The following is a 20,781-nucleotide window of genomic DNA, read 5'->3' as shown; positions in this document are numbered from 1 at the left end:
TCTAGAATGGGGGGTGGGGCAGAGTAGATCTCTGTACCAGACAGTAAACACCCTGAGGGTAGAAATGTTGCCCTATTTCTTTGTGACTTTCACAGGACACAGAGCCTGTCACATATTGGATGGGGGAGGCAGGTAGATGAATGCATGACAACTTAAGAGTAGCTTGGTCTAAAGTATGAAGTTACAGCCTGAAGGTTGATGCTGTTACCATAACCCCTGACATTTCTGAAGCATTTTACAGTGTAAAAAACTCCTTTCCTTCGTTGTTACATTTAATATTCTCCGGGAGGCTGTGGGGAGACACTTGTAAATGGTCCTGCCCATTAAGTCTATGTTTACAGTAAGTCCAAGCTTTTCCCAGTGTACCACTGCCAGTGTCAAATAAGACCATTTAAGGATGACTTCTTATATAGGGACCAATGCACAATGGCCTTCAGTTTTCAAACCGTGGTTCCCAGATCAGCAGCATCAGAATCACCTAGGAACTTGCTAAAAATGCAAATTCTCAGGTTTCATCTTGAATTCCAATATATTCAAAACTCCAGTGCCTGAGCCCTGAAATTTCTTTCTTTTCTTTTCTTTTTTTTTTTTTAACAGTTCCTGCAGGTGATTCCGATGCGACACCAAAGTCTGCGAACCACCGGTCCATTCTATTTCTAACGGATTCAAGTTCTAAGTTCTTAGAGTCATCTGTTGGAAAAAAAAAAAAAAAAAAAAAAAGCCTTTCCTCAGACTTCAGTTCGGCAGGGACCATTCTCCAGAGGATGAAGGTAAACTGAACTGAGGGTTAACAAGCCCCAAGAGTCCTTAATGGAAACACACACTAAGCCAGCCCTCAAGAGTAGGATTTGTAAAGCAGCCTATAAAGAGATTTGTAAATTCAAAGTATTCATTAGGCATTCCCACGAGGAAGACCACCACCACTCTGGGATTTCCATGGGCAGGGACCTCAGAAAACTGAAAACCCAGGGCCCGTCCTCACCCTCCACTCAGGCTGGGAGCCGGCTCCACCGAGACGCCACGAGCCAGGCGCTGAACTCTCCTAACCAATCAGGTGCCCTTGGAAGGGAGACTACAAATCCCAGCATGCCCCACGTCAGGGGACGACAGGGAACGACAGTGCGCGCCCCAGAGTTCTTTGCGTACCGGTGGCAGCCCCAGCCCCCGGCGCCTGGCGACTCCGGAAGTCCAGCGCAGGGGCCGGTGGGCCTTCGGCCCAGGCGGCTATGGCAGTGGCTACTGTGGCGGCATTACTGGCCGCATTGGGTGGGGCCCTGTGGCTGGCGGCCCGGCGGTTCTTGGGGCCCAGCGTCCAGCGGCTGCACGGAAGCGAGCACTCCAGCTTCATGCACGGGAAGACCGTGCTGATAACGGGGGCGAACAGCGGCCTGGGCCGCGCCACGGCCGCAGAGCTGCTGCGCTTGGGGGCGCGAGTGATCATGGGCTGCCGGGACCTTGAGCGCGCCGAGGAGGCGGCCGGTCAGCTCCGCCGCGAGCTCCGCCAGGCCGGGGGCCCCGAGCCAGGGCCCAGCTCCGGCGGGGCCGGCGAGCTTGTCGTCAAGCACTTGGACCTCGCCTCGCTGCGCTCGGTGCGCGCCTTCTGTCAGGAGATGCTCCAGGTGTGCGGCTCGGGGAGCCTGCTAGAGATCGGGGGAGGGGCCAGGGGCCTGGGCGGGCGGCGTGAGGCCTGGAGGGCCGGGGGCTGAGCCGGGAAGGGACCGCCCAGAGTCGAGGGGGTGTGACCTTGGGAATGACTGAGGGAGGTTAGGAGTAGAAACAATCGAATGATTGAGGCGGCTTGGGAGTTGGAGGCTGGAAAAATTGGTAGGACAGTCTTCTGTCTTCCAAGAATGTTGAGAAGAAAATGAACCCAAGAGGAAAGTAAGCGAGTTTCTGAACATTTCCTCTTGTTATGTGAGGACAGCCCAGGAGGAGATCCGCCAGGTCTCTGGATTGTTTGTCTTCTGTACAGAGTGAATCTGCACCAAGCCATCTCTTCAAAGAGCATGAGAGCACGTAGGGGAAGTTGCTAGCCAAGGACCTTAAAGCAATTATTATTGTTTTACCCCCTGCTGGAGTAGGAAGTTTAGCTTTCTGCCACCAGTGAACTTATTAGTGCCATCCTTAACCGGACTCTGGCCTAATTTCCAAATAGACTGGAGCTTGGAATGCCAGTGGTCATGTGCTCTAAACGGTTCCTGAAATAAAAATAACATCTAGCATTTATTGAAGGTTTGCCATGTGCCAGGGGCTGTTCCAAGCATTTCAGATACTTTATAAAAAAAGTTTTTTAATGAAACTAAAGTGACCGTGGTCCTTACTGTCATCCATTACTACAGTAACTGTGAGGTAGGCATTATTATCCCTATTTTACAACCTAAGGCAACTGAGGCATACGTAGGCTAAGTAACTTGCCCAGGACCTGTCTCTAAAGTCCTTGCTTTTAACACCTGTACTCCTACTGCCTGCCCCAGTGAGCGTGCAGGATTTCTTTGTTTAGATAGTAAATATTCCACTGAAATGAATGTCCTCTGTTGGAATTGAGGTAGAAGGATTTCCTGCAGAGGTGACTTCCAAGAAGGCAAGAGTGATGTTTAAAATTAGTTGGCACAGAAAAGGAGCCTATAGGAAAAGGAGTCTCTTGAGTCTCCTCAAGAGAGAAGAAGTTCTCAAACTTTCTAATTTTTTCATGATGCCCTTAGGCCAAAGGAAATATCTAGTTTATTTATTAAGTAATTAGGTCCAAGCAACCTAATAAATATTTATGCAACAACTTAGGTAGCTGTTTGAAAAAAATAATACACATAGCTGAAAGAAAAAAGGATTTTTTTTCATTTTTCAATAACCATAATTATTATAACCATAAGTATACTAATGGGAAATGTGCATCTGTTGTTCACTGTTCCAACTTGTCAGACTTTGGAATCAGATGGGAACATGGCCACCCTTATTTCTGTTCTATGTCGATTTTAACATTCTACTTGGATTTTATTACAGCAACTGCTAAAAAGTCAGCCCTGCAAAGATATGACATCATCAAAAGGAATATAGCACAGTATGATGTCGAAGCTGTGAACCACCTGGAGCTTGTAGTTTTTAGATATTGAACAGAGTATCATTTTCTTTCCCTTGAAAATTTAAAATACTCCAGATCACTCCCAAATCACCCTGAGAGTTCCTTGTGACTCCCTAGGGCACCCTGATGCACAGTTTGGGAACTGTTACAGATCTACAGGGTGTTTTGTTTTGTTTTGTTTTGTTTTTATGGCTCATTATCAGGTAAAATAGGTTAAGAAATAAGAATAATAGTGTATAAGAGATATTGGTAGAATCAGAATCAAAAGTGGGTCTTCCTATTCTTCATTAAAAATGTAGGTGGGGCTGGGTATATTTATTCCTTGATACCTATGTTTTGTTGTTTGTTTGTTTGTTTGTTTTTACTACTTTGGCCACCTGAGACAGAACCAATTAAAAGTTAAGGCGATAAAGAGATAACTTAGTTGCTCTTGCTTCTAAGTATGTATTTCTGTGCTCTGAAGTTCAGTAGTTCAGTGACTATAACCAGAATTAAAAAAAAAAAAAAGTGGAAGTGTATATTTCCCACAGGTTGGTATTCTTGGTATTTATGTCATTTATCTCCTAGATTTTAAAAAACAGTAAATGATAAAGTCTTAAAATAACACAAGCCCAGTAAAGAATGATGGCTCAGAAATGATTAATACAGGAAACTCTTCCAAAGGATTACTGAAAAGAACACTCCTTTCTTTCCCCCACGGGTGAACTTTTGCCTTCTTTTTGAAGTTGACTATTGGAAAAGCAAAAGGTGCTTAGACAGAATGAGAAATAGTTAATCCTCTGACAGGTAGGCTCTGATAGCAGTTGTGAAATTTAACACATTTTTCTTTTCACTTATACTTGGCAAAAGGGCCAGTGATATTTGAAATTTAACCTCAAATTTATTTAATTGTGGGTCATCACTGTGTCTTTACACCTGGAACGTGTTATACATTTCTTTTTCTCTGCCCATCAGAAGAGACAGGGGAGCCAGGAAAGGACGATGGAAAACCAACTTACATGAATTAAGGAATGAAAAGACTTCCCTTTGAGGACAGTCTAAATGTTAGGATTTTAATCTGGAAAGATGCAAGATATGGTCAAAATGCAAAATTCTGACTGTATGGATCTCCTAAGTTGGCCCCTGGAAGCTTGGAAGAGATAGATTTCTTATAGGGAAAACAGAATTGTGAATTCTGGAGTAATCGTAGAGGTTAAAGGTGTTTGTTGGGCCTACCTCCTCTGTTCATCTCCTTTGCTGTTATTGTGAAACTTAGTATGTATGATTCATGGCGTTGTTTCTGATATTTTTATATTACCTGTTTAATTTGTTTCTTATTGTTTCTTTGATTTATTCACGATGTTCTCTCCAGTCTTAATCTGCATCCCTGACCCTCTCTATTGCTTGTCCCAGTTTTAAGGAAACAACTTGAAGTTGCTCCACCCCCATGGTGCCATTTCCCCTTAGAAAACTGCATAATAAAGCAACCCTAACTTGCCCCTGGTGTTGATACTAGTAGCTCTGGGCATAAACAGTGCTGACCTGTTCTCTGCTGTAGTTCCACTCTAGCTCACATCGGCTGTCAAGCTGCGATTTGAAAATCCCAGTTAAAGGAGCACGCTAGCTTGCTAATTAAGAACAGGGACATCCATGTCAGATTTCATCTTAAGATTTTTGCTTGCTACTTAGGTGTCCTGTGATGCTGTACTGGGTGCTGCAGTTTGCTTACAGAGTTGTTGAGAATAGATGAGGTAACATGAAAAGCACGAGGTCAGGCCCCAGTAAGCATGCAAGTCGTCATCTTCTTTTCTCTCGATTGTTGAAAACTCAGAGGCGTTTTAGTAGTTTGCAAGAATTTTTTAAAATTTTATTCTCGGCACATTTAAGGCCTGTGTTCATAATTCTGCCGTTCCCTTTTTGACATTTAAAGGAAGAGCCTCAACTGGATGTCTTGATCAATAACGCAGGAATCTTCCAGTGCCCTTACATGAAGACTGAAGATGGGTTTGAGATGCAGTTTGGAGTGAACCATCTGGGGCACTTTCTACTCACCAATCTTCTCCTTGGACTCCTGAAAAGTTCAGCTCCCAGCAGGATTGTGGTAGTCTCCTCCAAACTTTATAAATACGGAGACATCAACTTTGAAGACTTGAACAGTGAACAAAGCTATAATAAAAGCTTCTGTTACAGTCGGAGCAAACTGGCTAACATTCTTTTTACCAGAGAATTAGCCCGCCGCTTAGAAGGCACGAACGTCACTGTCAATGTCTTACACCCTGGCATTGTGCGGACTAACCTTGGGAGACACATACACATCCCACTGTTGGTCAAACCACTTTTCAATTTGGTGTCATGGGCTTTTTTCAAAACTCCACTAGAAGGTGCGCAGACTTCGATTTATTTAGCCTCTTCACCTGAGGTAGAAGGTGTGTCAGGAAAGTACTTTGGAGACTGTAAAGAGGAAGAACTATTGCCCAAAGCTATGGATGAATCTGTTGCAAGAAAACTCTGGGATATCAGTGAAGTAATGGTTGGCATATTAAAATAGGAACAAGGAGTGGAAGAGAGCTATTTATAAAACTGGATGTCTGCTCTGTCTTTGATCAGGAGTGGTGTGGCTTGGGCACTTGCTACTTGAAAACACAATTTTGGTTTTACAGTAGTCCTGCTAAGAGGTACATGTGGATATTTTGAAGTTACTAAAGGTTACTTTTGAAGAACCTAAAATTTCAGAAAAGATAATTTAAATATATACATAATAAGCATATGGATAATTATAATGAGTGATGCAGTTATATTTTAAGAATTATAATTGAAGCATGGATTACAAATACTAAAGAATTCAGTGATTTAAAATAGATTAAATATTATGTTTGAGTTTATGGTATATTTAAGGTGTTCAGTACTTTAATCATAATGCTGGTTTTTGTGTGGAAATAATATGCCTGGTGTGAATGTATAATTCTTACTTGGAATAAATTTACTGATGCAAATTCTTAACTATGTATTTCTTTAGAAGTTTCACTGAAATTAATCCTTTATCTCATTATCCTGTACTGATCTTGGTATGCTCACTGTCTTTTCTTCCCACATATCCTGCACTGCTTTAAGAAGTAATATTTCTAAAACTCATGCCTGTGTCACGGTGTCATGTCCCTGCTTAAAAACCTGTGGTGGTTTCCAATTCTTTTTTTTTTCTTTAAAGCTACAGAATTTCTTTCTTCAAAGGAAGACTTACTCAAATGTGGAAGTTGGATGGGTAGACAGGTCATGGCAGTGCTGTGAGGATGGAGTCCTCCAAGGCTATTCCTGAAGGGACTTTGTAGGAATTCAGTAGTTTCTAAACCATTTCTAGTTCAACTTTTTAGTATACTTTTGAGACTCCATGAACTGGCCACAGGCTTGCCTTGTACTCTTATACTCAGTGCTGTCCAATAGAACTTTCTGCAGTGATAGAAATGATTCTGACCTCACTGTCCAATATGGTAGACTCTAGACATGTGTTTACTGAGTTCTTAAAATATGGCTGAGAACTGAATTTCTAATATTATTTAATGTTAATTTAAAGTTAAATAGGTCGAGTTACTAATGTCTTGGACAGTACCCCCCCACCCATTCCTTTGTATATAACCCAGTCCTCAATATAGACCAGCCACCCTCTTGAATCTGGGCCTTTCCTTATATTGTTCTTTCAATCTGGAATATCCTCTTTTTCCCTGGGAATACTACTTAGCCTTTAACATTCCCATCAAGTGTGTTCTTTGTCTTAATACCTATAGGAGGAACCAGTTCTCACTCTACTTTGTTTTCATTGATCTTGGCAGATTTACTAGAAATTTAGTGTGCTAATTATTTGTTCACAAGCCCAGCTGGACAGTTGGGATAGGAACTATCCAGGGAAAGATTTTATTCTTTTATTATATTCTTACTAGTTTTCCTTCCTCAAGAATCAGGGGCAGTACCTGACACACAGTAGACATTGAATGATGTTTGAATAAATAATAAGTAATTATTACTCAATTATTTTTGCTATTATTAAGTAGGAATATTGAGTAAGCAGGAGTATTAAGTAAGTAGGAATATTGTAGGCATCTGTGTTACAACAAAAAATAATAATCTTAACTATTTGTCTTAACTGTAATATTGAGAAAAGAAGTAACAGTAAGGGATGGACTGAACTACACTGAATTTAATGACCATTTTGGTCAGGGGTAATCCTTGATTGGTTATTATTTTTAAGACTAGTATCTGGTTACAGTATCAGTTCTTTTTAGGAATGGCAGGATCTTGGCAGATCATATAGAAGGTCTGTTTTCTGTTAGACTGCCGGGTTGCGAATATGAGAAACACTTAGTGTTTGTATCATCACAGGTGTGTCCTTGCAGGTGTAGTCGTTAGAGCTGCATCACGTTCTTCAAAACGTATTTTTAAAAAAATAATCCTACAAAGAGACCTGCTGAATTTAGAAATATGGGCAGGAAATACATCAGAATGCAACCTGGAAAAATGGAAGCTAATAAATCTGTCCTACACCTCGACTTCATTAAAAAGGAGCCCTTTTTCTTTTTTTTCATTTAATACCATCTTTTCTGGCTGCATTTTGATACCTGATGCTTTTCAGGGGATTTGGGCCTTTTGTAAGAGTTGAGCCTTTCAGAGTTCTTGCTTGTGGCACTGTAATAAAATAGGATATATTAATTTATCATGATGAAAAACTAGAAACTCATCTGGAAACACCAACTATCAAGGTAAAATGAGCTGCCATTTGGAAGATGTCCTTCCCACTCGGTGTTTGTTGGAACTGAGGACTAACAGCCGTAGTATATATAACTATATATATTAGATTTTGAAGATTATTTAAGCCATTTGCTTCTCTCTTCTTTCCCCCTTCTGCTGACATCTAACTATTTCACTGGGCAAGGAAATAAGAAAAAGCAATTCTGTTACTTTGATACTAACTCACCCTTAGCAAAATATTGTTAAAAAGAAGCATGTGATGTGCCAGATAATGGAATAATTTTAGTTGGAAACCCATTTTCATGTTGATTATTGACTTAATCTTTTGAAACATTGACTTCTATTTCAAGCAGCTTATTCTGAAAAGGAGTAAGATTTCTGGGTCTTCTGCCTCAAATTCACTCAGTAACTATTTTATACAGTGGGGTTGAAGTAGCGTTTAACTGGGAAAGCCATTTCACTGCTTAAATACACCACTGCACTGGGTTTGATGAACGACTCCACTGCTTAGTTCTCTCTGTGACCTTGGCAAGTTACTTAACCTCTCTGAGCTTCTGACTAAACCAAGGGTCAGCAACATTTTTTAAAAAGGCTAGATTGTAAATACTTAAGATTATTAGGTCACATGCAGTCTCTGTTACATATTTTTTTGAACAAGTCTTTAAAAACATAAAGGCCATGCTTGGCTCATGCGGGCTATCCTGTTGTACTTACGCAACATCCGGATATGTTCACTTACTTGTCTTTAAGACACTGTGTAAGGCGGCAGTTCCTGTGTAAACTGTTACTCCTGTTTCTTAAAAAGGCTCCTGTTGTTTCTCCAGATCATTTCTAATCTTGTGGGACTATTTGCTTACAGACCCAGGAAGTCTGAGAGTGTATTTTTAAGTCTCTCTCCAGCTATCAATTCTGGCACGAAGAACAGCGGTGATCTGCCTTCACCTCCCGCTCTCCCAAATCTGCTGGGCCTGGCCAGAGATCTGAGAGAACCTATATTTGAATATTTAATTGATTCCAAATGTGCTAAGGAACACTGAAGACAGGACATGTTACTAATCACTCTTCAAGAGCTGGGCCCCCACAGAAACAGCTTCAGATGTTTCACAAACCTTCTCCGGACAAGAGGGAGTTAAATTAGTTACAGGTTAACTTGGAGGAAGGGTGTTTATTCCTAGAGGTAAGTTAGACGGAGTGCTCAGTTTTATACAGGCATTAAGGAAGAGTTTTTGCTACACTACAGGTTTAATCAAAGTGTAGTAGAAGCACTCGTAACCTACCATCACCTAATAGACTTGCTGTATTAACTGATTCTCCATTCTTTTTGCAAGATATGGTGACTGATGCCCACAGCATGTGAATGCACTAGACGGGCAGCATCCCCTCTAAGCTACCTCTGGCATTTCTCCTCCCACCTGTTCTGTTACGCACTTCGGAAGAGTGAGCTGGGTAACATTTATTTAACAAATACTTATTGAATGCCTAGTATGTGCCAGGCTTTATTCCAGGCTTGGGGGACACAGGAGGCAACAAAGGGAACCAGATGAAATCTGTGTGTGTCTGTGAGCTGTGTTTGTTGATAATCGTAATAGAAGTTATTCATCATAATGCAAACCAATGAAATATGAATACAGAGAAAGAGAATTTCCGTGAAAAGTAAGCTGAGTGCTTTGTAAAAACTAAATGAAGGCAAATCACTAGAAACTTACAGTTGAATAAAGTTTCAAAACAACTGTCAGATACTAAAAATAAATCTAAAAATCTAAAAAGTGTCTATATTCAGTGCTTTGCAAGTGGCTTTAAATTTTGACTCTGTTTTAAAGACACAAAAGCTAGAAATCATAGACTATATAATTTGAGTGTAATGTAAGGTGAAATTCTAAGTGAACTCAAACAACAAAGACAAGCCTTCGGCTTTATATCAGAAGTTGGGAAATGAGTGAACATTTTCTGTTTTAAATTCAAATAATAATTTTGTGTTGCATACGATTATTAATGATTTTCTTCTTTAATCAACTTTTCATGTAACTAACTAATTTCAAATAAGAAGGCTCCTATTGTATAAAACAGAATTATCACTGACGGAAACGTTTCAGTTTGGAGGAACTGACAATAAGTGTATCTGTGTAGTGAATCATATTTTCCCAAAGCCTTCTAATCTAAGTTTTGGGATATGTTTTATTTTTTTCAAATGTCCCAATATATTGAATTTATGATTTGATATATTTGGTCCTGATTGTTTTTGCAGCCAAAGCCTTATTTTCATTATCAGCTCTGCTTCTCTCTCTCATTTAATTATGTTAAATAGATAAGGTCTCAAACACTTAACAGAGTCACTTTTTAGTGTGTCATTTTATGGTTAGAAGTTGTCACATTACATATGATGTATCACAGCTTGATCTGTCCTAAGTTTCAGGTCTTAAAGTCTACTTAAAAAATAACAAAAAAAGAAGTTTCAAATTTCCTTTATAAATTCTAACCTAAGAAAATACCAGTACTTTTCTATTTTTTTTTGGGGGGGGGGGGTACTCCATAGACCTGGATAGTTATTCAATTATTAGCAGAATGGCTCTAAATCCTAATGGCACCTTTTTTCTACTATGAAAGCAATAAGACAAAAGTAAGTAAACAGAAGTTTAAGTAGCAAATTTAGTCAAAAGATTTTTATCTGTGCAGATCTATATAACAGTGTTTGTGTTTTAGGCATATCTGGAAGTTGCACACTTCCAGATGAGGAAATGCTAGGCACTGAGAAATACTATAATCATTATTAGTTTGTGAAAAAAGCAGTGCGAGTTTCTGCCACCAACCCATGAAAGCACAGGAAATGGCTTCATGTAGTAGGTGTTCGCGTCTAAGCATTCTGTTGACAGAAGCGGGCTCTACCCAGGGATTTTGTGTTAATGTAATCAAACACTTCAGCGCTGCAGCCTCGCTAACTCAAGTCCACCCACCTCAGAGTTTATCTTTAGCTCATCTGGAAGAGTTTATTTTAAACATTGAACATTGTTTGCTGCTGTTGAAATGAAAGTGAGAGAGTTACAAGCTTTCTTCCACTGCCATCTGGCAGATTTACTGATGGATGGGTTCTTTAATCCGTGCAGCCCCGTGTGTGGGAGCTATTGTCTCCCTGTTGATCATGCAGCTGGCTTGGCTGAACTTTAAAAAGCTCACACAAAGCTATCAAACACCATCCTATAGATAAATGAAGTTGGGGGGGGGCGTTACAAAAGTCACTGTGTATTTTTCATTTTTCTCTGAGCACACATTTTTTTACTCTGTAGTTTCTTATGAACTGGAAGAGAGAATACCTCTATTTGATTATTTTGAAAGAAATAATTGGAAAGCTACAGAAAAGTGACAATACTTAAATTAGAAAACGTTGGCAGAGTAGAGAGGAAAGGAACAGCGGATTTGGGGGCGTCTATATCTCATTAAAGTAAATATGGGATGAAAGAAGTCAAATAAAAGTGCTGTGCTTTTCAATGGGGATTTATCTTTCTATTTTTCCACACTGTGTGGTATGGGGACATTCAATGGTACATACATTGCATAGTTAATCATTAGTTGTAGCCTCCTTGGGCATGAAACTAAACAGGATCTGATGCAGTACATCACACTAAGTATAACTTACAACTAACTCTAGTGCACAATTTTGATCATACCCACAAATGCATACATGGGCAGTAAGAGATTACATGGGAGCAGTAAGCTATGTGAAAGATAGTACGCCTTCACTATAACTTCCATTAAGTTTATAGGAACATAAAACGAATTGAACCGAAAATACTGGGAATGTGGTCAATCGCCATTCAGTTTTCTTTCCTCCTTAGATCTGGAGCACCCTTTATATCTTGCATAGGCTGGAGAGTTTTTAAAAAAATACAACAAAAAAACTACATTACTTATGTTCTGGATGAAAACGTTTCCATCAAATAGATGCCCCTGGACTTAGATTTTGAAGAGAGAATTGAAAAGGAGGCCTTTCTCCTGCGGTTTTCAGCTGTCTTCTGCTGTCAAGAAAGGCTGTGGATACAGTTATTTCTTTTTGTTTAGTTTGCCTTTTTTCTTCTGCTGTTTAATAACAAGAGGCAGTTGGGGTAGACCTCACAATTCTGTGTGCACTGACTTCTGAATGGAGGAGGCTGCGGTGGTGGTGGCCTCCTGGTCCCTCCCCGTTTCCTGCTCCCTGACTCACAGCAGTGGTGCTGTGTTGGAACTCCGGATTTCCATCGGCGCCCTCCAGGTGGGTTCCCACCTTCCTGATTGTGGCAGAAGTGATCGCGTCACTTTGTGGGTCAGTTCTGTTGTCTTTTTTGGAGTCATTCCTGTGACTAACCTATCCTACTTTCCCAGCCCTTCCCATTATTTTGTAGGCCCCTAATTTATTCTTTCTCTTTCTCCTTTAAATATCTGGGGTAGATTTTATTTCCTGTAAAGAAAATCGACCACCAGGATTACTGACCAGAGAGAAGAAACGTAAATTTGTCAATAATTATCACTTTGTAAATAAGTGAAGGCCTTTATAGAAGGCAAGAAGAAATTGAATATCACAGCTTGAAAGGGAGGGGGCTGATGAAAGAGAGGCAGCCAACATGGCATATTTTTGGTGAAATCACCCTAGTGCAACATTTGGGCCACGACTTAGCAGCCTCAGATATTTCAGTTTGTCAAAATGTCAGTTGATAATGAAAAACCACCGAAGGAACTGAAAATCTCTCCTTTGGGAAGCACACTGTACCCAAGTGTGGAAATCTATTTGGGGGACCAACTTACAGTCAGAATCTTGGTTTGTTATTATAGAATCAGAGGAGAGGAAGTTAATTCTGAGGCTGAATGTTTGGTGACATTAGCAGTGATACCTGCGTTAGGTGACCCCACAAGCAAGAGACTGATGCTCTGCATGGACATGGATCTTAACCTGGGCCCTATAGGGATGTGTTCTGTTGTTGTGGACTATGCTGCCTCCCGAGTGATATTTTTTTCTTTTTTTAAATATGTATTTGTCATCTAAATATTGCTAGTCTGGCCCAGGAGACTTTTCACCTCTAGTGTACCTCACAGAGCGGTGGAAAAGGAGCCAAGTGAATTAGCCACACTTGAAGACACAGATGGGGTGGAGGAATATATTATTCAGAGCTGGAAAGACTAACAGTTGAGAGACTATCTGAGAATCGTTCCATTTCTGGTGAATGGATTAATTTATCACAGCTGTTTTCCATTTAGGAAAAAATGTAATAAATACTGGGCTTCCTTTAGCAGGCAGTTTGATGAAGATTGTAGAATGACTTGTAATGGATAACTCTGCATAAGTGTTTGGGGTAGTGTGAATGGACTGGAAAGACATTCATAACCGAGACCTTGGCTACCCTAGAAAAATTTATTTCTATTTATCTGCTGCGAATCAAATCAGAGAAGTAAAGGTGAGAAGGAATTCAAAGACTAGATGTGAGTTTTCAAGAACCAAACGATAGTGTGTTGAAGGCAGGGACATACTGGAACATCCCTGCTAACATCTGGCACAGGGCTGTATTCTATCTATTACTCACAAGATACTAGGTTGATTATTTAATTAGTTAATTAGTGACCTAAAAGCTAAGAGGTCTACCACACTATTGATGGCCGGGGTAGATGGACTGATTTAACTGCCCCGGAAGATGGTCCCTTACTATACCTTCAAACCCCAAAGGGAGAAAGGGCCCTTCTGGCTTGTGAAAGTCCTGCTGGGTTTTCTTGCAGACTCTTATTGAAAACATGCAATGATAAGTATGAAAGCCTTGAGTAAGTGTGTCATCATTTATGACAACTGCAGTCGTGGTAATTTGGTATTAATAGGAGAGAAGCTAGAATGTCACCATAGGAGGCTTACAGGCTGAAAAAAAAAATTGCCCCCGATGCTCCTGGAAGCTTCCACAGAGTTCAAATTATTGACTTCTGCCTTCCAGTTTTTTCTGCAGATTCCTGTGTAGTCTAGTAAGCAGTCTGCCTTCAGGTGACTAGGTGAGCTCTTCTAAAGTGAACACAATTAATTCTGCCATAACCAGTATGTCTTTATTCTGTACCGTAATTAATCTTCAAGTAAGTATATTGAGATAAAAAAAAAAAAGGGCTCATTTTCTTTTTAAAATAATGCCAAATCCCTGAGACTGTGGGTCATCAATTTGGAGGACAAATTAGGGGATATGATTAAACTAGAGAAAGTTCTTTCTCAAATGTTAATAACTACTATTTATGTGAGATTTTTACATATATTATCTCTGATCCTTGTAACAACACTGCAAGGTATTCTCATTCATGAGTGAGCTTCGGAAGGCTTAAGTGAATTGCCTGAAGCCTGATGAGCCCAGAATTTGAAACAAAATTTTTCAGATTTAGCAGCAGGCACCACTTTTAGCAAACCCAAATAATGTACACAGAAAAATTTAAAATTTTCTCTAAAATAAAAACAATAGTAGATATTTAGTTATCACACTTACAATCACTAGTATTCATGCTTTCCCTTTAATATAATCATTTTCTAGAGTAGATAATATCTGAAGATTTCTTTTTTCTAACCGTTAGGTCAAAAATGTGTTAAATTTTTTTCATTGACTACTATATTTAGTTTCTCTGTCAACACAGCTAGTTGAAAAGGTTTCTGCATAATGTTCCCCCAAGTGTAAACTATTTATCAGGTGGTTAAATAACCCAGTGCCCGATCCAGAGTGCTGGTTTTCTGCCAGAGGGATGTATATCAACTTTCATGGGTTTGGAGAAATTGCACAAACAATGAAGATGTCTGAGTTACATCATAGTACAATGATCAAAAGAACCATATTGCCGTACTTTATAGTGAATGCATCCTTTAAAAAAAATACAACAGTTTTCTCTCCAACATCTGTTGAGAAGTCAAAGAGATTACACATATCCTATCAGTAAAAGCCTACTAATTAAAGATTCCAAATACTTAGACTAGCTTTCCTTATGATGCAACTGATAACATACTTGACACATCAATATTATTTCATGTAAATTTTTCTAAATCAATTGAGAGGTGACAGAGGAAAGATTTTTTGTGTGTTTTGTTTTTCAAAATCTTTGTTTCAGGGAACATTGGCTTCTGCCAAGGGCAAGATAGGCTATTTGGACCAATTCTTCTTTTAGGACGTCTAACAATTCTGATAAAGATAAGAAAAACTAAATTTTCTTAAACACATCAAAGTGCTGACAAGATGCTGGGAAATTCTTGATCAAAATCATGCAAACATGAAGGTATGAATACTAAAAGTTAAGTGAGAAGGCAAATTACTTTGGCACAGAGGACATGTGTCTTCTTAGGAAAAAAACAACAATGAATGTAAAGGGCTTTTTGACACCTAGAACCTGAGGAAAGGTAGAAATGAAAGCTTGGACAAAATCTGGGGTGGACAGACAGCCACACAGATTCCCATTAAGCTGGGATTCTGAAGGACTACACGCTCAAGGAGAGGATGAGCAAGAATGTATTACACTCCCAACTGTCCCTTGAAACAGGGGAGTTGTCTTAACACTGAGCAGAAGAGGGAATATATGAAAGAAGAGAAAAGCTATCCTTGGAAAGCTAAAAGCTGACCCCCGGCTCCCAAGCAGAAGTGAAAATTGATTTCACCAGGACAAGCCAAAAAACTGAAAACATTGATTTGATATAAAAAATTGTTTGGGGCTAGTAATACCCTAGATGACCAGCAGAAAAAAATAAAACAACAACAAAAAACAAACCTCAATGCTCTATAGAGGAGGTTGCTTTCATAAAAGGGCTTGGTCAATCTCTGTAAATAATTTTTTCAAGGGTGATGTCTAGTACTAAGGTTACAGGTACAGGTACCATGAGTGAGAATCAGATCACTGATCCAGAAATACCAGATATGGGAATTATCAGGCTTGGATGATATAATCACCATGATTACTGTGTATAAAGAAATAAAAAATGAGTTTGAAAAACAATAATCCACATCTTCAACAAGCCTAATTCTAAACCGGAATATTAAAAAGGCATACATTGAAAACCTATGTCCATGCAAAAAAAGATGCACATGGATATTTATAGCAGCCGTAGTCATAGTGCCAAACTTAGAAACAACCAAGAGTTTCCTCAATAGGTAAATGGGTAAATAAACTGTAGTACATCTAGACAATGGAATGTAATACATCACTAACAAGAAATGAGCCATCAAGCCATGCGAACTCATGGAGGAACTCTAAATGCATATTGATAAGTGAAATAAGCCAACCTTAAAAGGCTATATGTTGGCGTGATTCCAACTATATGACATTCTGGAAAAGGAAAAACCATGAAGACGGTAAAGATTAGTGGCTGACGGGTTAGAGAGGAGGGAGGAATGAATAAGGAGAGCACAGAGGATACTTAGGGCAGTGAAGCTATTCTGTATGATACTGTAATGGTGCGTATATGTCATTAGACATTTGTAAAACTCCATAGAATGTACAATACTGAGTGAACCCCCTATTTTAATAAAAAAGCATTTGTAACTGGATACATCATAAAGAAACTGCAGAAAACAGAAGTCAAGGAGAGGATAGTTAAAAGCTACAGGGAAAAACAGATCGCCTTTAAAAGCAAAAGGATTGATGGACAGCCGCCTTCTCACCTGTAGCATATGTAAGCCAGAAGACAGAAATGTGTTAAATAACTGCCAACCTAGAATTCTATACCCAATCAAAGTATACATCCAGGATGGATGTAAAATAAAAATCTTAACAAACATACTGAAGTGAAGAAAACTGGCCACAGCTGAGCCACATTAAAGGGCATTTTAAATGATTCTTTCAGGTACAAGGGTACTAATTCCAAATGGAAGTCCTGAGATACGGGAAAGCAGTAAGAACAAAGGAAATATTATGTAAGTATAAAACTGATAATCATACACTTGCATGTTTGAAAATCAAGAAACACACTTCTAAATTAGTAACAGATCAAAAAAAGAAATCAAAATGGAAGTTTTAAAATATTTTGAAAAGAAATGACAATGAAATGATAGCCTCAAATGACTATATTAGAAATAGAGAATAACTGGAAATCAATCAGCTATGCATTCATTTCCAAATTTGGAGAAAGTACGGGAAAAACTAAGTAAAGTAAAAATAAATAAATAAATAAGGAATTTAAAAATATAAGAACAGTTCTTAATGAAATAGAAAGCAGATCTATAACAGAAAAGACAGACGATATTAATTCTTTGAAAAGGTTTATAAAATTGGCCTACTCCTTGTAAGGAAGGCACAAATAAATGCTATCATTCACTGCCGTTCAAGTGCTCACTGCCAGGCTTCTTAAGACCTTTCCTGCTTTCACTACTGATCTCCTTGAGGCTCTTCCAACTTCTGCCTATTATCTAGTCTCAAAACCATCATCACATTTTTTTTTCATCGTTCTACTTCTAGATACCAAAATTTGTTCTGCTTCTCTACTGCTGTGAAACAAACCATTCCAGAACTTAGATCCTTAAGACAGTAGCAACCGTGTATTTTGCTCAAGAGTGTACAGTTTGGGGCTGGGCTCTGCATGGGTGGTTCTTCCTTTTTCCTCTCGGCGTTAGCTGGGACCCAGCTGGTCTCAGGGGTGTGCAGTCAGTGTTGTTGCAGAGGGCTTCACTGTTCATAAGAGGGCCCTATGCTTGAGTTTTAATGCTCTGCACTCTTTGTGTTCAGATTCTTACAGTTTTACTTTTGAATTTGTGTTTTCTTAGAGTGGTCTGATGGGAGCATGCAGTCAGGTCTCGGAGCCAAAAATCACATGTAGTCTAGCCTTCTGCCCACTCCCAGGCTCTAAAGGAGAGTTCTTAGCTTCCTGGTTCCTGCCTCCATCAGGCACCCCCTTCAAACACCCCTATTCTTAGAGTGGGTTCAGGCAACTTTGAGGGTCTGCACTCACTTGGCAAGTATCCCTGTGCCAAAAGGAGAATGACATTAAACAGCAAACAAACAAACAAACAAAAACACCATGGCAGGTCAACTAAGAGGCCACGAAAGAAAAGAAAAAAAATTCTTTCCTACTTTAAGAACAGTAGGCCTTTGAATTTTCATTTTGCCCTGGGGCCCATCAATTATGTAGCCAGCCCTGTCTGGGGCAGCCTGTCTTAGCTGGAAGATCCAGGTCCAAGATGATTCAGTTCACAATGCTTGACGGCTGGTGCTGGCTGGTTAGCTAGTTCTGTCTCTTAACCTGCATGGTTGGGTATAGTTGCTTTAGACATTTGCTTATGTGCTATACTTTCCTTTTTTTTTTTTTTTTGGTGTGTATGTTATTTTCTTTTAAGTAAAAAAAAAAAGTAACTGAATTTAAAACTAAAGTTAGTTTTCAGGTGCTTACAGCATAGCTTTAGTATTAATAAGCAATCATATTTGTATCCTAAAAATGCATCTTTTTTCTAAAGTGATTGCACATGGAATAAAACCCCATTATTTAGATTGAGCTGAGAATTTATAATAGCACGGCTAGAGATGAAATGGGTCTCCTTTACACTCTCTGAAGACAAAGCATTTCAAGCAAATGAAAGAGCAGTGCTGTGTTTCCCCTGGTTAAGAGAAACAGTTTTCAGCCACGTGAGTAATTGATGTATCTAAGCACCTTTCATATTTCCCTTAAAATGTATCTCCTAAGGATATGTATATATTTGAAGCAGAATTTACAGTTATAAATAACAACCCACACTGGCCCTTCTAATTGGAATTGTTTTTTTCCTAGGCAAATCTACTAACTCACATAGATTTGCCAAAATTATGTTATCCTGAAACTTAGAACTTGGGTTATTTTTATTTGGAGACACATCGGAATGACTATAAGATCACAGATATTACAGACTCTGTCTCTAAAACTTATAATCCACCTATGTTAACATCTCCCGATTTTTGACTCCTCAAAATACCATTTTGCATGCCTTTGCACATCACAAGAAAGTTTTCCTGGGAAGCAGATTATGAGGTAGAGACGTGCATGCAAGTGGCTTATCAGAGAGTGGTAATTACATATGAAAAGGTAAGGAGAGCAAGGTTGGGTAGCGGAAGAAGTTGAACTAAGATGCAGTTACAATGAAGGCTTCAGCTAATCCCACAAGGAAGCTCTAAAGCTGGGATGGTCCTTCAAAGATACTTTCAACTGAGGCAAGGGGGCTGGACCCTTGTACCTCTCCATCAGTGAATCCCTGTATGGGGATGGCCCGTTGAAGGGGTGCATGACTTTGGTGAGACAACCACCGTTAACCAATGTAGGTTCCCTGGAAGAGAACACAGCTGGCAGCTGGGGAGTGTTTTGGCCCCTGGGACAGGATCTATGTGGTGAGGTGAACCATCGCTTCTAGTACATCCTGTTTCTTGTAACATTCAAATTTGCTTTCTTCGTCTAAGAAGTACAGCTCTTCCAGGATTCTGGTTGATCTCAATTCCTGAAAATGTTAGTGGAATATAAAATAACCTCTGCCACTATGGCAGGTCTCTGGGCAGCCAGGAGGGAGAACCACTGACTTACAGAATGAATGACACAGAGAAGAAGGAAAGCAGAGCATCCTGATCCTGCACCTAGACTGATGCCCAGGAGAGGCATGGAGTCTGGGAACAAGATTTCCACTTCCTCTGCCTGCCTGCTGGTTTTTGTCTCTTACCCTGGCACCACCCTCTGACCTCCGTTCCTAATATTCCCTTAGATTTAGATGATGCCTTAACCAAAATATTTTAGACACATGACCTGTGGGTTTCAACTCTTTTTGCTGTCTATATTTTCCATTGACACGCTCAAAACACATCTCTATGTTTAATTTAGACTCTTGTCATCACTAATGAAAAGACTTTTAAGTTATCCTGAGCGCATTGCTACCAGTCAATAATTCTATTTATCAGTGGTATTGTCTGTGTTCTGCCATGTTTGGAAACTTATTTGGATATTGACTGCATTTTATCAATATATTTTTTTAAATGTTGAAATGTAAAAGAAGAAAGTAACAAGTTAATATGTCTCATAAACCTAACACACTTGAGACTGAAATGCCAAGTAATGAATACTCATTTTGTTGTCATTGTTGAATGAATGAACAAAATAAATGCACTGAAAGCAAACACTCCATAACCTCAAATACATGGTCACCACTTGGCTTATGCTCATTATTTCTGAATTCAGTTGTAAAGTAAAACAAAACAAAACAAAACAAAAACAAAAGACCACAAAAACAAAAAAGTCCAGAAACTATTTTTTAAAAAAGCAACATGTAAAAAATGTTATTTCTAAGATTGCACCAAGACAGTGAAATGCAATTAGGGATTTTGTAGTTAATAATTATCTGGACCAACCTTTCCTTACAATGTGTCTATGCATCTGTAACGGTTGTTCAACTGAAACCTACCTGACTTTCACACACGTCTAAGAAGCATGTCACGCCCACACATAGGTGTCTGACCTTGCCTGCTGGTCTTCACAGCACTTTGTGAGGTGGGGAGTGTCAGCCCCCTTCTACAGGTGAGGAAGTCGAGGCTCAGAGAGGTGAAAGGGCGGCGAATTAACAGAACGGCAAGGCAGACAGGCAGCCTAAGGCCTCTAGGACTTGCCATCCTTCAACCCCATAAGCCTTTCGGCCTTTCTCTCACCTGATTGCCACCAATCTCCGTGGATGTGATCCAACAAATCCTGAAGCGAGACCCACCTCCTTCCTAATTATTTTAATTCAAAGACCCCATTGAATGATAATCTACTGGTAGAACTTCAAAAACTATAAATTAACCTGGAACGGTGGGTGGCTTCTTCTAAATCCCACCTTTCTATCCATGAATCCCAGTTACCAGGGGGCTGGGAGGGAAATCTTGTTTGGAAGCACAGGTTCCAGCCTTTTCTGAATAGTGGGGACCTTTTCCAACTGATCACCATCGTTCTGAACGGCTCCCAGAACTGCGTGATCCCCCCAAAATTAAATAAATTACACGTGGTGTGGTTATGAGAAAGTTAAGCTCTTATTTATCCACATCATTAG

General features: G+C 39.6%; 1 protein-coding gene and 1 long non-coding RNA gene across 5 annotated transcripts in view; one reads left to right on the top strand and one right to left on the bottom strand.

Annotated features, from left to right (window-relative positions):
* The window catches only part of LOC106730484, a 432,222-nt gene extending 431,184 nt beyond the window's left edge, over window positions 1-1,038 (bottom strand). For all 4 annotated transcript variants that reach the window (XR_004326160.1, XR_001366943.2, XR_004326159.1 and 1 more), the window contains exon 1: window positions 983-1,038. This is a non-coding gene — a long non-coding RNA (uncharacterized LOC106730484). The remainder of the gene's footprint in view (window positions 1-982) is intronic.
* A 76-nt stretch (window positions 1,039-1,114) lies between these two features.
* On the top strand, window positions 1,115-6,055 carry RDH14 (retinol dehydrogenase 14). The gene is made up of 2 exons (XM_032497080.1): window positions 1,115-1,619; window positions 4,986-6,055. The coding sequence occupies exons 1-2, from the start codon at window positions 1,227-1,229 to the stop codon at window positions 5,601-5,603; spliced, it is 1,011 nt and encodes a 336-aa protein (XP_032352971.1). The 5' UTR covers window positions 1,115-1,226; the 3' UTR covers window positions 5,604-6,055.
* Window positions 6,056-20,781: the final 14,726 nt, after the last annotated feature.

This window comes from Camelus ferus, chromosome 15 (genome assembly GCF_009834535.1).
Source record: "Camelus ferus isolate YT-003-E chromosome 15, BCGSAC_Cfer_1.0, whole genome shotgun sequence".
NCBI classification, from domain to species: Eukaryota; Metazoa; Chordata; class Mammalia; order Artiodactyla; family Camelidae; genus Camelus; species Camelus ferus.
The sequence above is the reverse complement of the archived record's forward strand: the minus strand, read 5'-3'. Positions and strand labels throughout refer to the sequence as shown.